General features: G+C 37.2%; 3 protein-coding genes across 4 annotated transcripts; 2 read left to right on the forward strand and 1 right to left on the reverse strand.

The window, feature by feature from the left end:
- The first annotated feature begins 906 nt into the window (after window positions 1-906).
- Window positions 907-3,887, forward strand: LOC149400052 (UPF0481 protein At3g47200-like). Its single transcript, XM_089611231.1, has 2 exons — window positions 907-2,675; window positions 3,303-3,887. The coding sequence occupies exons 1-2, from the start codon at window positions 1,629-1,631 to the stop codon at window positions 3,885-3,887; spliced, it is 1,632 nt and encodes a 543-aa protein (XP_089467357.1). The 5' UTR covers window positions 907-1,628.
- A 126-nt stretch (window positions 3,888-4,013) lies between these two features.
- On the reverse strand, window positions 4,014-8,975 carry RNR1 (ribonucleotide reductase 1). 2 transcript variants are annotated; one of them, XM_089611230.1, is made up of 17 exons: window positions 8,515-8,972; window positions 7,934-7,995; window positions 7,763-7,850; window positions 7,347-7,610; window positions 7,024-7,264; window positions 6,866-6,942; window positions 6,588-6,758; window positions 6,404-6,496; window positions 6,129-6,278; window positions 5,955-6,041; window positions 5,650-5,814; window positions 5,419-5,538; window positions 5,090-5,292; window positions 4,853-5,002; window positions 4,625-4,772; window positions 4,377-4,460; window positions 4,014-4,285 (listed from the first exon to the last, which is right to left on the reverse strand). In XM_089611230.1, exons 1-17 carry the CDS (start codon window positions 8,740-8,742, stop codon window positions 4,190-4,192), a joined length of 2,427 nt encoding a protein of 808 aa, XP_089467356.1. In that variant the 5' UTR covers window positions 8,743-8,972; the 3' UTR covers window positions 4,014-4,189. The 2 variants fall into 2 exon arrangements, with proteins under 2 accessions (XP_089467356.1, XP_089467355.1); XM_089611229.1 differs by having other exon boundaries at window positions 4,853-5,292; window positions 8,515-8,975.
- Window positions 8,976-13,987: 5,012 nt separating this feature from the next.
- LOC149400054 (protein RER1A-like) lies at window positions 13,988-15,926 on the forward strand. The gene is made up of 3 exons (XM_089613245.1): window positions 13,988-14,454; window positions 15,216-15,396; window positions 15,539-15,926. The coding sequence occupies exons 1-3, from the start codon at window positions 14,099-14,101 to the stop codon at window positions 15,584-15,586; spliced, it is 585 nt and encodes a 194-aa protein (XP_089469371.1). The 5' UTR covers window positions 13,988-14,098; the 3' UTR covers window positions 15,587-15,926.
- Window positions 15,927-16,391: the final 465 nt, after the last annotated feature.

Here is a 16,391-nt window from a genome sequence, read left to right on the forward strand (position 1 = left end):
ATAGAGTAATGAAAGTGATTCACATCTAATTCTATTTGACTTTCATTGTGGTAGAGGACAATACTTATGTTTCTTTTATTTTTTATTATTATTATTATTATTATTATTATTATTGTAAATAATCCTAATTTTTTAAAAAAAAAATATTAGATAATCCTAATTTTCGCTGGAGCAGCCTGCAGGTATTCAAACATGACACGTAATGACACACATCGGGAAGTATTTTTAATGGGATAGTGTTATAGTATCAAAATCGAAGTCATAAAACTCTTTTTGAAAGCTGAATGTCATTTTTTAGCTAATTGTTACTTGGATGATAGATGATGTTATTAGGAGATGTCATTAAAAGGTGGTTTTACTTATTTGGCCCAATTCTGTCTACCTTTCTAAAAGCGTGTTTAGCGCGAGAGCTTTTATAAAAGTAATAGTAGGCAAAATAACTTTTATAAAAAAAAAAAAAAAAAAAAAAGTTTGCGAATATCATAATCATTCTCCTATATGTTTATTACAATATTAATTTATATTTTTTTCTTTTAATCTTTGCTAGATATATTTGTTTGATTTTACGTCTTGAACGTCTAAATATACCTATATACAAGATTCGGCATGTTGTTTGCCGATGTTTCAATTTTTACAAAAAATACTACTAGTCGATGGGAGTGCTTGAGAGAGATGGGGTTAGGTTATAACTTATAAGTATTGTTAAAAAATTGAAAGACATCAATGATCAATCATACGATTTGTATATAAATAAATTTGAGGTATATAACACAATGTATAAATTAGAAGAAGAGGAAATTCTCTTATGATATTTCATTATGGAAGACCCACTGGCTGCTGGCTCTAGCTGTATATGTATCTATTAATTTTTTGGCATGAATATAATAATTTAATTTTGGTCGTATTGAATATTAAACGATTAATAATTCGATATTACAGTTTTATACATACAAGCAATCTGCCATAACCAGTCACTGATCGGGACAAGAAATTATCAATCCATGTTACCTTCTCAGAGAAAAGCAAATAATAAATTATTGAGTATGCCTTTTATTATAACCGGGTCGCAGAGTTGAGGACTGAACGTGTTTAAAGTCATTTTCTCATAAAATAAGAGCACGTTGCAGTACTTATCATACTAGATCGTATGAAGCTGTTTCCGCATGGTATACTTCAATGGCTTTTCTTGTCAATTAAACCTATACGACAATACGAGTTGAATTTCATTTTTCTAATCGAATCACGATGGAATAAACAAATTCTTTAAAAGGCACGAATAAAACAGTACGCCTAAAAAAAATCTTTCCCTTGAGCAAAAAAAAAAAAAAAAAATCTTTCCGGTTTCTGCGCCGATTCGAACCAATAAGAAAAAGAAGAAAAAGGCTCTACTAGACAATGACTGCGTATAAAATAAAATAAAATTAAAAAAAAAAAAAAAAAAAAAAAAAAAACAAGACCCACTGTTTTCTATCATCTTTTCACCATAATTATTTCTCGAACACCCTCCTCTTCAACGTAATCATAATATATATCATGATCAAAACAAAACAACCAATCCATTAACATCACGTTTCCATCATCCAAATCCAAACCAGATCCAAGTAGCCAGGTAACTCACGAAAAAAAAAATGGTGGCCGTTTTCAACAAGGAGTTATTGAGCTGGTACTTGATCACCCTAAAACTGAGAGAGACCGTGGAAGCCGGAGTAGCAGCGACGACACCACCGCGACCTCCGGCGAACACAACAACAACATCGAGATCACTCGAATCACCAGCCGTCCAGAACGAGCTGCAACAAGATCAACTCTCGCCGCTGCGAATGGCGGCGAAGGCCATAACAGAATATGAGGAGGAGGAGGAGGAGGACACGGTGGCGGCGGTGAGATCTTCGTCGGAGTCGGAGTGGGTGATATCGATAAAGGAGAAGCTAGAGCAGGCTCGAGAAGACGAGGCGGCGGGGTCCGCGTGGGAGAGGCTGAGCATCTACCGTGTCCCGCAGCACCTCCGCGAGCAAGGCGACGACAAGGCCTACGCTCCCCAGACCGTCTCGCTGGGCCCGTACCACCACGGGCGGCGGCGCCTCCGCCGCATGGACCGGCACAAGTGGCGCTGCCTCTCCCACGTCCTCCGGCGGACCCCCGGCCTCCACGTGTCCCACCTCCTGGAGGCCGTCCGCGAAGTCGAGGACCGGGCCCGCGCCTGCTACGAGGGGCCCGTGGCGCTCACGAGCAACGAGTTCGTGGAGATGATGGTCCTGGACGGGTGCTTCGTGCTGGACCTGTTCCGGGGAGCCGCGGGAGGGTTCAAGCACCTCGGGTACCCGAGGCACGACCCCGTGTTCGCCATGCGCGGCTCCATGCACTCGGTGCAGCGCGACATGATCATGCTCGAGAATCAGATCCCGCTCTTCGTCCTCGACCGCCTCCTCGGGATCCAGCTCGCCGGCTCCGGGGTCGACCCTGCCCGCCTCGTCGCCCGCCTCGCCCTCCGCTTCTTCGACCCTTTGATGCCCACCGATGAACCTACCGCCGTCGCAGCTGCTCCGGGTTCGGACGCCTCGTCCTTCGACCCGTTGTCCGGGGAGGGGCTGCACTGCCTTGAGGTCTTCCGGCGCTCTCTGCTGCGGCGGGGCCCGCAGCCGGAGGCCAGGGTGTGGATGAAGAGGTGGTCGCAGGTAGGGACGGAGCCACCCATCAAGGGCTTACCCAAATATAAAAATATATATATATATATATTGGGTCCATTAGCTTAATAGCCACATTTACAAATATCAAACGTTTCGTAAATCTCAGGTAAATAGACAGTTTCATTTATTAGATCACATCATCTTTAGACTATTTGTCTAAAATTTACGAAACGTTTACTATATAGTAATTTCAAACGTTTTAATTGAATATTTACCTAATTTTTTGTTTTATTTTCCTCAAAAAAATTACAAAATTAACTCCATTTAAATAAAAGAGATTAAAAAAAAATTGAGCTCTCTAAATATAGTAATATATGAAAACTAAGTTTTGCTATATAATTTTTAAATAAATAAACACGAGATTTTATTTATAAAGCTAAAAAACAGTTAATAATTGTAAATAAATGACTCTAAAAATATAAATAGAATACTAAAAACGTTCAAATAATATCAAATCATCATAATAATTTATTTACTTAAAATTTATAAAAAAAAAATTGTCTATTTAGTAAATTTCCAAATTTTTATGGCTTAGTATAAAAAAAATTATTAAAATAATAATAAATAAATTTAGCAAAACCCAAGTTTGAAGTGTAGCTCCGTGGTTGGTGGCAGGCGAACAGGGTGGCGGACAAGCGGCGGCAGCAGCTGGTGCACTGCGTTACGGAGCTGAGGGAGGCGGGGATCAAGTTCCGGCGGCGGAGGACGGACCGGTTCTGGGACGTCAAGTTTCGGGGAGGGGTGCTGCACATCCCGAGGCTGCTGATCCACGACGGCACCAAGTCGCTGTTCCTGAACCTGATCGCGTTCGAGCAGTGCCACCTTGACTGCAGCAACGACGTGACGTCGTACGTCATCTTCATGGACAACCTCATCAACTCCCCGGCGGACGTCGGGTACCTCCACTACTGCGGGATCGTGGAGCACTGGCTGGGCAGCGACTCCGAGGTGGCCGACCTCTTCAACCGCCTCTGCCAGGAGGTCGTTTACGACGTCAGCGACAGCTATCTCTCTCGGCTCTCCGAGGACGTCAACGCTTACTACAACCACCGCTGGAACGCCTGGCGCGCCTCGCTCCGGCACAACTATTTCAGCAACCCCTGGGCTGTTCTCTCCTTCGTCGCTGCCCTCGTCCTCTTGCTCCTCACCTTTGCGCAGTCCTTTTACGGGGTTTACGCCTATTACAAACCACCTCATTGATCGTTTTGTTTACCTTCTAACTAACTTCGCTAGCTTTAGCAGTAAAGATTGAATACGAAACAAGGAAAACTTGGTGCAATAGTTTCAAGGTTATATAAAGGCATTGCTATACATAATACGTTAAACTTGTCTTCAGCAATGACATTTCATTATACTAGAGTTTTGAATCTTGTCCATAATTTAACATCAACTCGAGGCAAAAAGAAATTGCCCTCTTCGAATAAAGATATAATTCAGAGAGAACTTCAGCTTTATGTACATAATTATATATAGACCATCCAGAAGTAGTTTTCATCGGAGCTTTAACTTCCACAAGCCAGGCAATCGTCACGGTTGGCCAGAGAGCAAACCATCTGTGCCATGTCATCACCAGCATCGGCTTCAACCTTTGGCTTGTCCTAAAAGGCACATACACAATAGAGAAAATCAACAGATCTGTACATCAAAGGAAAAGTGACATCAAGTAGTTTCTCAATATAAAATACTTACTTTGATGGCAGCTTCATCCACAGTAAACTTAATTGCATCAGCCGCGGCACGAGACCTCAGATAATACATTCCAGTTTTAAGACCCTATTATTGTCACGACAAAACGAGATGAATTTCGGAAGCAATCATTAACATTGATATACTATGTATTTTATTCCAAAACAATTTCAAGTTCAAATTCCTATCACATCAGGTAAATGTTTATCGAAGTCAAAGAGCCAACTACTATGCAGAAGAGCATTATTTACCTTGGTCCACGCATAGAAATGCAAAGAAGTGAGTTTCCCAAAGCTAGGTTGGTCCATGTGTATGTTCAGACTTTGACTCTGATCAATGTAACAGCCGCGATCAACTGCCATATCCACCAACGTCCTTTGTTTGATCTCCCACACAGTCCTGACGACACAAGATTGCTTTAGCAAACACCAGAACAAAAAACAAGTTGAGCAAGTAATATCACTATGCAGCTTTCTTACTTGTAAATATCTTTGAGGTCATCTGGGATTTCTGAGATGTTCAGAACAGAACCGTTTTCATAAACCATGTTGTTCTTGATAGCAGGGGACCAGAGGCCCATCTCAGTCAAGTCATGAAGCAGATGTTTGTTCACCACAACAAATTCACCACTGACACATAGTATTAAGCATACAAGTTCAGAACCAAGGAGATAGGATTTAAAAATATAGAATACACAAAATGCATATAATTCAAACCTCAACACTCTGCGACTGTAGATGTTGGAAGTATATGGCTCAAAGCATTCATTGTTTCCCAGAATCTGGCTGGTTGAAGCAGTGGGCATTGGAGCCACAAGAAGCGAATTTCTAACTCCGTTAGCAGCGATCATTTCCCTAAGAGTTTTCCAATCCCATCGATCCGAAGGTACTACATCCCACATGTCTGGCTGAAGAACTCCCTGCATAATTCAGTGGCCATTAAGAATCAAGACAAAGAATTAAGTGCATGACACAATTTTTTGCTGTATATTTCATAAATATTCGTAAAGCCGATATATTTTTCTACAACTTGGAAACTAGTATACCTTGCTCACAGGACAACCAGGATAGGTTTCATAAGTGCCTTCTTTAGCAGCTAATTCAGAAGAAGTCTTCAAAGCATGGTAGTATATGGTCTCAAAAATGTCTTTGTTTAGTTGCTGAGCCTGTAACAGGAATACTTGGCATTGTTATTATTGGCAAGTATAAGAAACAGGTAACTATACACATATCATCCCATCAGATACAAGATCAGTTTTTAAAAAAAAAACAATTACCTCGGGCGAATCAAATGGCATGCCAAGCAATATGAAAGCATCAGCAAGGCCCTGAACTCCAATTCCAATTGGTCTGTGTCGCATGTTTGATCTTCTTGCAGTTTCAACAGGATAGTAGTTTACATCGATAATCTTGTTCAGATTTGTTGTGACTATGGCAGTGATCTGTCCATAGCAAATAATGTAAGGACGGTGTCTTGTAGAGCATAAATTGAATTACCAAGGCTATTAACCTAAAGAAAGCATCAAAAGAGTTGAAAAGAAAACAAGATAAACAGATCAAAGTTAGAAATGTAAACACAAACCTCTGCTAGTTTATCAAAGTCAAAGTATCGGTTTTTGGAACCCTTGCTTCCAACAATCTTAGAGGGATGCGACTCTAATGGAACTCCCTGCAGCACAGAAAAGCTCATCTCATACAACTAGAGAAAAAATCAAAGGGCATGAAACTTTAACTTATTAGTACAAAAGAATTTTACCTTCTCTCTAACAAATCTTGGTAAAGCAATTGATGCCAGATTGCAAACAGCAGTTTCATCCGGACTTGTGTACTCAATGATCTCGGTGCATAAGTTTGATGATTTTATGGTACCGAGATTTTGCTGGTTGCTTTTCTTATTGCAAGTATCCTAAAAAACAGAGGGTTAAAAACCATAAAGACTTGTAATAAAAAAAATTAAAAACATTGTCAAAAGGTTGGACGATGGAACAATTTCCACACAAGATTGAGATCAGGCATTGAAGAATTAAGCACCTTAAAAAGCATGTAAGGAGTTCCAGTTTCAATTTGAGCTTTCAAAACTTCAAACCACAGACTTTGAGCCGAAACAACCTTCTTGGCCTTTCCCTGCAAGAATATACAACAAATAGCAACTTAGTGGTTGCTAATTTCAATAAGCACTAGACATGGCTATATGCATCAACAGAAAATGAATCACCTGTGCTTCATATTCTGTGTAAAGCTTTTCAAATTCTGCACCCCAACAGTCTGCCAAACCAGGTGCCTCGCTGGGGCAAAACAAAGACCACACTCCATTGGATTCGACCCGTTCCATGAACAAATCAGGTACCCACAAAGCATAAAACAAATCGCGAGCCCGATGTTCCTCCTAGAATTAGTAAATGCGATTACATTCATATAATGTATACACAGAAGGCTTAAATAAGCAAACATCAGCGAGCAGTATCAAGGTCCACAAACATAAAGAACATGTACCTTTCCATGGTTCTTCCTTAAGTCAAGAAATTCAAATATATCAGCATGCCATGGCTCCAAGTACACAGCAAAAGCACCTAAAATAATCAAAACGCGACCTTCAGAACAAAGTACATTTAAATTCAATAAGAAAGTCAAAAAAATATGACTTTATATACCTTTCCTCTTCCCACCACCTTGGTCAACATAACGAGCAGTATCATTGAAAACCCGCAGCATTGGAACAATTCCATTAGATGTCCCATTCGTTCCACGAATATAACTTCCGGTGGCACGGATATTGTGAACAGAGACACCAATGCCTCCAGCTGATTTGCTGATGACAGCGCATTCCTTTAAAGTATCATATATTCCTTCAATACTATCACCTTTCATGCACAGCAAGAAGCAGCTACTCAACTGCAAAAACGTTGTGTCATGTCAAACATCAATGACATACAAATGAACTATATAAGAAATTTTCCAGAGCACCTTAACGTACCTGAGGCCTTGGTGTTCCAGAGTTGAAAAGGGTGGGAGACGCGTGAGTGAACCAGCGCTGAGACATCATGTGATAAGTCTTGATAGCAGAATCAATATCCTGCTTGTGAATCCCAACAGAAACCCTCATTAACATGTGCTGAGGCCTCTCAACAACCGTACCATCAACCTTCAAGAGGTACGACCTCTCAAGGGTCTTGAAGCCAAAGTAATCATAGTCAAAGTCCCGGTCGTAAATTATTTCGCTATCGAGGCGAACAGCATTCTGGTCAATCAAGAAAATATAAAAAACAAAGAAATGGAGTCAGCCAATTTAGTCACAACTAGAAAGAAAAGAGATGCCTGGTCTGTATATACAAGCAAGCAACCATACTGTAAATGAAAATAGAAAGCTCATCGGATGAAAATTGACTTTACATTCATGATGATTTCATAGACATCATCAGCAATAAGAGGAGCCTTCAAGCCAGATTTCTCGCTGACATGGTGATACATGATTTTGATCCTGTTTAAAAGTGTTAAAGTTAATAATCAAAAATCAATCAACTTGAAGGAAATAACAAACAAATAATCCATGATGAGACTTACGTCTCTGAAAATGACTTCTTTGTGCTCTTGTGCAGATTCGAGACAACAATTCTTGCAGCCAACTGCAGTAAGAAAAGCATACCCAAAATGAATTAGCAGTGTTCAGTTGAAAAATAAACAAATAAAATCAATAGTGACCCACTCATATAACCCGTAAATAGACAAACAATAAAGCAAAAAAAAAAAGACACAAAATCTTGTACTGGATGCTAGTTCGAACGTAGATAGCCCATGGATCAAAACAAACAAAGAATACAATAATCATCGTTGACCAGAGAGAAATACAACAAGAAAAATAAATAAATGAAAAACGAAATCAACCATTGATCATTGCTCCCATGAAAACAAAATTAATCCAAGAAATAATAATAATAATAATAATAATTTACATATAAAACGCATTGTTACAAACTACATATAACAACACAAGTCTCTAGAGACAAGAAACAAAAAAGAATCCTCACAATCACAAACCTTATAAATGATTGAAACCAACCAACGCAGAAATCTAAGTAAAAAATCAATTCGAACCAAATCTACAACCACAGATCCACGTGAATTAAAGAAAATAAGAAGAATACCGAAGCATAATCAGGGTGATTCGCGGTCATAGCAGCGGCGGTCTCGGCGGCGAGTTCGTCAAGCTGGCTGGTGGTGACGCCCTTGTAGACGCCGGCGCAGACCTTCTGGGACACCAACACGGGATCGCAGTGCTCGAAGCTTAGGCCATAGCTCAGTTTCTTCAGCCTCGCCGTGATCTTGTCGAAATGGACAGCCTCTTGGCGACCGTCTCTCTTCACCACATACATCGCTCTTTCTTCGTCTGGTTATTATCTTCAGCGAGGACTTTTGTCGAACAGTTTGCGCGCGCGGGGTTTGAGAAATGAGTGTGCAGATTGTCAGAGACGGTTTTGTATATATATAAGGGAGGAGAGAGAAAGATGTGAGGCGATTTTGAATGCGTTTTAGGGTTTGGTACTATTCTATAGGAATTTTGATTTTTGGGAAATGCGCGGGGTGTTCGAAATTTCCCGCCGAATTTGGGAGAGAGAGACCATTTAAGCGTGTTTTCTGTGTTACCCTTTCCCTTTTTATTCTGGAGCGGTGTTGTTGACCTGTCCATTTTGGTGGGGCCCATGACTCCCGCTCTTTTTTAAAATTGAAATTAAAAAAGTAAAAGACTTGGGTAGAATAGAAAGCTTGCTTGGGAAGTCGTCGTGAATATTAAATCGGGTAAATGTCATCAATGCGGCCGAATCTTGCTTGGGAAGCCATTTTCACATGGGAGTTAGCGTTAATCTTCGATATATAATCGGAAAGTTCCAAATTAAATTTCGCGAGTGTTATAGTTAGTACAGTGATCATCACATCTACACCCGCGTAAAATAGAAAAGGTGCATAGATTAAGACCGTATGTCTAGCAATTTTTTTACAATATGTCGAACCTATAAATTTAAGTCAAAACTACATGTTCGTTAATATGTTTATTATTGAAAATTCGTGGTCAATAAGAGCTCATGAAAAAATTGTGTGCATAACTTTGGATATCTATAATGTATATGTATCATAATATTGTATGTGTGAAGCATTATTGGTCCGCTAAAAAAATTTGCTCGCAACGAACATAATTAGTTGAGTCTTGTTGTTTTATAGGAAAACAACTCATGTGTTAGATATTTTGAGATATGTGTATAAAAACGAGTCACTTTTATTTAGTCTCTTTTTTTTTTTTTTTTGCCTTGTTTTGATGGTAGGATGATTCACCCAAAATATATCATCCTCATCCGTTGTTTGTTGTAAGCGTGGTGTTGGTGCCTCTCAAAGATTCTAGGCATGATATAGTTGTAGCTCTGCTTCTTGCTAAGGAGTTACAAAGTTCAAGAAGGTCGAGTGGTACAAAACAAAAGGTATTGATGAATTATTTGGAAGATGGGCTTAGTACAATCAAACATTGATTTCTCTAGAAGAATTATTTAATTAAGTACGAGAGTGTTTTATTAGGAAATTTAAGTTAGAGGTAAAACAATTAATGTTTATGTTTTATTGAAAGTTTAAAAAAGAATATGACCAATTAAAATGTGATTTTCCTTCATAGTGAGGAGTGACATGGGAAGTACTTGTCTCATGAGATGAACTAATATCAAACCATGTGTTTTAGTAAAATGTCGAGTTTAACATTTGATTTTCAAAAATGTCGAGTTCATACCATCTTATTAACTAAAATGATAAAATTATACCCTGAAATGAATAACAGTGTCATAAATCTCTCTTTCATTTTATATTAACCCTTATATAAGAAAAATCGAATAAAATTCAAACCAATACCCTCACTTCCAAATTCCAAATTTTGAAATAAAAATAGTGTTAAATTGATATTAAATAATAAAATTCATATATCCTAATAGATGAATTCATTCCGTGTTCGAATTGCAATTATGAATCCTGGATTCTCTCTTCGAATATATGATTTTGATGACTATCAACTGTCGATTTTTATCAATTTCTCTCTTTCTGCGTTTTTCACGATTAAGAGACTGTTATTGATTTTTAGTTTTTAAATAAATTACATATATGACATGAATGAATAAATATAATTGGTGTTCGCATATAATTATTATAATCAACGTCAATCAAAAGTCAATACAAAATTCAATAAAAAAATATCTGTGGCACTGTTGTCTATTTAAATGTACAATTTCGTCATTTTATTTAAAATGAGATATGAGCTCGATATTTTTGAAAACCAAATGTTAAAATCTACATTTCACTAAAACGCAAGGTACTTATGTGTCATTTTCTCTAAAACAACTAAAGAATGTGTTCTGAAAATTTGCAAAGCATTTTAGAGGTGATTTAGGCTGCCTAAAAATTGAGTAAGTTTATGAGCGAAATAATCCGCCTCTAATATTTATGTTTGGATATTTAGAAGTGGGAATCCACCATTAATTTTTTACGTAGAGGTGAAATTCTGCCTCAAACTCACTAATTTAGCCTCTAAATTGAGGCGAAAATTTCGGCTCTAAGTTAATTGCCGCCTCTAAAATCCTAGTGCGAACGCGTGTCATATTATGATGAAGAGCCGATCATCGAGCTGACGATGTATCCTATGCAAATCATGGAGCTCTTTAGTTAGAAATTATTGTCAATAATCTAATTATTCATTTCCATTTGTTTTTTTTCCAACAGTTTACAATATTCAATTAATATGAATATCAATAGATCTAAATCGGAATATAAACTCTAATCTATCCTTGATTCGTTTCTAATATTATGAATTTGTTATATATTATATAGTAAATTGTAAATATTAAACATAATTATGGGGTTATTTATTTCCTTAAAAAGTGTGTGTGCGTGTGTGAGAGAGATAGATGTATGCTAATTATTTATTTATTTATTTAAGATTATGAATTGCAAGTTATAATTCTTAGGTATGGTAAACTCAAAGGTGACATTTATGAAAACTATGAGTGAAACATAGCATTTCACCTAAACTTGAGGTGTATATCTATATATATAACTTTTATTAAAATAAATAATAAATATAAAAATACAAGCTACGTATATGCATGTGGGCTGAATTGTATATACAAATCTGTTAATATTATTTAAATAGTAAATAATAAGTAATATATTTTGTTGGTGTTCAAAATAGAATTTCGAGTTAGAGATAAGTTGATGTTTAATTTGTCGTAAATCATAGACTAAAGTGAAAAGGTGTATAATACCTCACCTTGGGCATCATAATTTATTGGAAACTTTGTTTCCGTTAAGACACCTTCCGATTGCGTATAGGTACATAAATTTCCGGTTTATTATTGGCAAACTTTCGAGCTTAATTGAAGTGTTAAGCTCATTTCGGTTAAGCTTGTCGGAAATTCTACTTATGTTAAGTTCCAAATATTTTAATGTAAAAAATGGGCAATTAATATAAGCCCTTGGATTAATATAAGCCCTTGGTTCAAGAATTTTTATTTATAAATAACAACAATTAAATGGTTTAATATAACTTATCGGAAACCATGACTTCCAACAACTAAGCATGCCTTCCGGTTACAGTCATGGATTTAAAAGCCTACGAATTTCCAGGAATTTTACCGGAAAATTCGTTTCCGGCGAATCAGCGGCCGACGAAGGTTTTTTTTTTCTTCGGTTCGTCGTTGTTTTTCGCCGATTTTCGGCGTTTTTCGTTTTTTGTCGTTTTTTCGTCGATTTTCGTCGTTTGTCGTTTTTTGTGTGTCGTTTTCTTTTGTGTCGTTTTTTTCTTGTTTTTTTACTACCTTTTTAATATTATTTAAATTTGAATATATATATATATATATATATATATATGTCAAAGTATTTTGATAAATTTTGTGTAGTTTTTTTTGTTTTTTTTTGTCGTTTTCTTTTTTTACTATCGCTTTTTTAAAAAACAAATTATAAAAAAATAATATATACGTTAGTAGCACACATTTATAAAATATTATATATATACAATTTTCTATTAAAAAAAAGATTATATACATAATGTATTTTCTTTATATATGTTTAAAAATTAAAGTATATATATATATATATATATATATTACATACAATGTATATATATTACATGTTTATATTTTAAATATATTTTGCCACATTATTTCCGTTTGATTTTCCGTCGACACGTCAGTTTTCCATCGAAAACGGCATTTGAAAACGGCATTTCACTTGCCATTTTCCACAATTTTTCGGTTCGATTTTCCATCGGCATGACGATTTCCGTAAATCAAGAGGCTCGAAACAGTAACGAAAACAACATTTTTTTTTCCTTGGTTACAGTTATCAGCGGAAGCGGAACTTTCGCTAGAACATATTAGCGCATTGGAACCGGAATTTCATATAGCTTTCGGTTCCGATGCCCATAACGAATAGTATCATTTTTTTCAACAATGCCCTTTCACACATGTGGTCACATATGGGCACAATTTTTGTGACTTATCTAGGAACTCCAAAACTGCATTATAAAACTAATCTATACGAAATAATACAACACATATAAGCAACAACAGCGAAAAATGCATTACCAATGAGAATAATTTCATACTATAAAACTTGAGTGTTAAATAATAATTTCGTTAACTTTCAGTTATATTTATAAATGAAGTAAGACACGTGCGTTAAACCTGTATAAGCTATATTGTAACTAAAATTCGGTTAATAATTAAAAATGGTCATTTTACGAGGCGTCAAGTGAAGCACATTATTATATACCAAATATAAAGTTATTTAACTGAGTAATTATACTTTATTTTTAAAATAGATATTTATTTTACCTAATTTTTAGAATATAAATAACTCCTTAAAAATTGAATTTTGATATTCCTCAAAATAACGTCTCTCGCTCTCAAATGGTGTAGAGTTTGGAGCTTGGCGGCGACGATGGCGCGAGTCCCGGCGGCGAGCGTCAAGCACATGTTAAGTACATGCTGATTTTCCTCTCGATTTTTCTTATTTGGTCCAAAATGGAATATGTGATTTTTAATAATTCTCTAAACCTAGGTTTTCAAATGACTTTTTGATTGCCGGGTTGGATACGGGAATTGGTATGAGGATAGGTGATATTGTGGAGGTTTAAATTGTTTGGATTGTGATATTAATTGTGGTATAAACTATTATAAATCACTATAACCAATTGTAAAAGATTAGTTAGTATAGTAAACATATAATTGTTATAAACTACTACTAATCATTACAAACAAATAAAAATAATAATTATTAACAAATATAAACATATATGTGGATAAAAAATTGGAGAAAAATAAGACAATGAAGTCGAACTAAATTATATATTAAAAAAATGTATTTTAATTAAATCGGTGAATAACTTTTTGTTCTATTTTATCGTCTAATAATTTAAGTGACAAATTTTTATCAATAAATAAACATTATTTAAAATGCAATTCCAACCAGCAAGATAAGTTGTCAAAATAATTAATTTATAAATATAATGTGATAATATATCACTCTTGGTTAAAAAATAATCTTTCGAAATTAGATTTTTTTTTTTTTTTTTTTTAAGCATTTAAGTGCCTGAATGGACAATGGGCCAGAAAAGTAGCGATCTCAAGCACAAGCAGGCGTTGACACCACTACCAACCAAACCCTCCCTCTCTATCTCTCTCTCTCTCTCCTCCTCCTCCAATGGACGCCGGAGCAGGATCGTCGGCGGCGGAGTCATCGTCTCCAGCGTCGCAGGTGTCGCAGTGGACGCACCAGCTGTCAATCCGGTACCAGCACGCGCTCGACAAATCCACCCCGTTCGTCCGCAACCGCTGGATCGCCACGCTCGCCGTCGCTCTCGTGTACGGACTCCGAGTGTTCTTCGTGCAGGGCTTCTACATCGTCTCGTACGGCCTCGGGATCTACCTCCTCAACCTCCTCATCGGCTTCCTCTCCCCTCAGGTCGACCCCGAGACCCAGGACGGACCATCGCTCCCCACCAGAGGCTCCGACGAGTTTCGCCCCTTCGTCCGCCGTCTCCCAGAGTTCAAGTTCTGGTACTTCCGATCCTTTCTCCTTTGATTTATTCAACTTCTTTTCTTCGATTGGCTCCATTGTTGATTCCGTGAGATTTTGACTTTTCGTATCTGAAATTCAGTTTCAAGTTTGTTGCTTTTTGGCTCTGTTTGCTTTAATTTTGCTTTCGCTTCAAATCACGTTGAGTTTAGATAGGGTGATTGCGGTCTTACATTTGCCGACTTAACGATTTTGTGCTTTTATTTTATTTTACGAACTGAAATATTTTATTGCCGTTTTATTTTCTTCTTCCTGTTTATATTTTATAGTCGTATCTGGTATTTGCTTTACTGGTTTTGTGCTCTTCGAGATTTTTAAATGCCAACTCATGCAAGGATAAGGTATTTGCTAGGTATAATGCCATTAAATGCTTTGTAAGGTCCGAGTTACCAATTTGAAGAAGGTTCCGAAGACCTCATACAAGTTTGAGGTCTAAGGATATGTATATTTAGTTTCAGAAACTGAGTATAGTGCTCTACCTCATTTGAATGGGATCATGCAATTCTGGGTATCGATTTTTATTCGGGATTACACCGAAAGAAGCATGAAACCTCTTACTTTTTATCATAATTGATCATGTCGTGTTATGGCGGTTTAATTAATCAGGGGGACTCACTCTCTCTACCCGCAAATCCTCATATGCTCGCAAATGCTATAAACGAAAACTATCTGTGCTTTCCCATGTTGGAGAATCATAAAATCATAATTTTATTTGAATTTAGGCTTTTACATTTTCTTGTAGGTACTCAATCACAAAGGCCTTTGTCATTGCCTTTGTGATGACATTCTTCAGTGTCTTTGATGTGCCTGTATTCTGGCCCATACTTCTTTTCTACTGGGTGGTTCTCTTTTTCATGACCATGAGGAGGCAAATATCTCACATGATCAAGTATAGATATGTTCCGTTCACCTTCGGAAAACAGGTAAACGCTCTCAAGCAGCTATTTTCCTGCAAGAAAACGCCATGTCAATAATATAGTAACGTACGGTTGACCAGTGAATTGTGCTTGAAATTTTGTTGTGCCACGAGATTGTGATGAGCATTGTTTTGTCTGATTTCGACAGCGCTATGATGGAAGAAAGTCATCGTCAGGTGATGAAACTAGGGACTGAACCCTTCGGGTGAATTGCAACGCTCGTCGTCTTTCTCTAGTCACACTTCCAAGTGACTACTAATTTTGCAGTTGGTAAGAAAATGATTTGGAAAAAGCTACATTCGGGAACTCATTTATTTCCATTGAACACTCGTTCACCATCAAATGTCCATGCGAAAAGCATGTAGCTTTAGGAGGAAGAGGAGTAGTTGCTGAAGCCATTTTCATGTTCTTCTTCTGCTTCATCTTTTTTTTTTAATATATATTTTATTTTACATCGGGAGTCCTGAAAATTCCATATGTATAGACGGGAAAACACCAGTTTTTTTGCTTAATAATTTATTTGATAGTTTGTACTACTTGACCGAGAGTCATACTCTGCGGTTTCTGTTTCCCTCCGTTTTGATTGTAATTTTTTAACCGCTGTTGAGCTTCAGCAACAGCCCAAAAGCGTGCTCTTGCCTATTAGCATTTATGGCTGGCATTTTGTTTTAGTAGGAAAGGGGTTATGCTTTCATTATGGAAGGCAAAGAGCTCAGGCTCTGCAAAAAATCGTTTGTCCTTATCACGGCACTACCATTGGCCCGAGCGAAGTAAAATATTACATATGTTCTTCGGTTGAGTGACGACCTTATTGAAATTCAAGCTTCTCCCAAAATTCGTAGGTTGCTATTGCCAAGATTGATCTCTTTCTCTCTGATGTTCAACATTAATCTGATCACTAATGTGAGGTGGCGGTCTAAGCTAATGAGAGAGAGAGAGAGAGAGAGAGAGAGAGAGAGAGAGAGAGCATTTAGGCCCCGGAACCGTCGGAGCATTTGATC

The sequence above is a fragment of the Urtica dioica genome, chromosome 4, assembly GCF_054948205.1.
Source record: "Urtica dioica subsp. dioica isolate 48M chromosome 4, U.dioica_male_clone48M_v1_H2, whole genome shotgun sequence".
NCBI classification, from domain to species: Eukaryota; Viridiplantae; Streptophyta; class Magnoliopsida; order Rosales; family Urticaceae; genus Urtica; species Urtica dioica.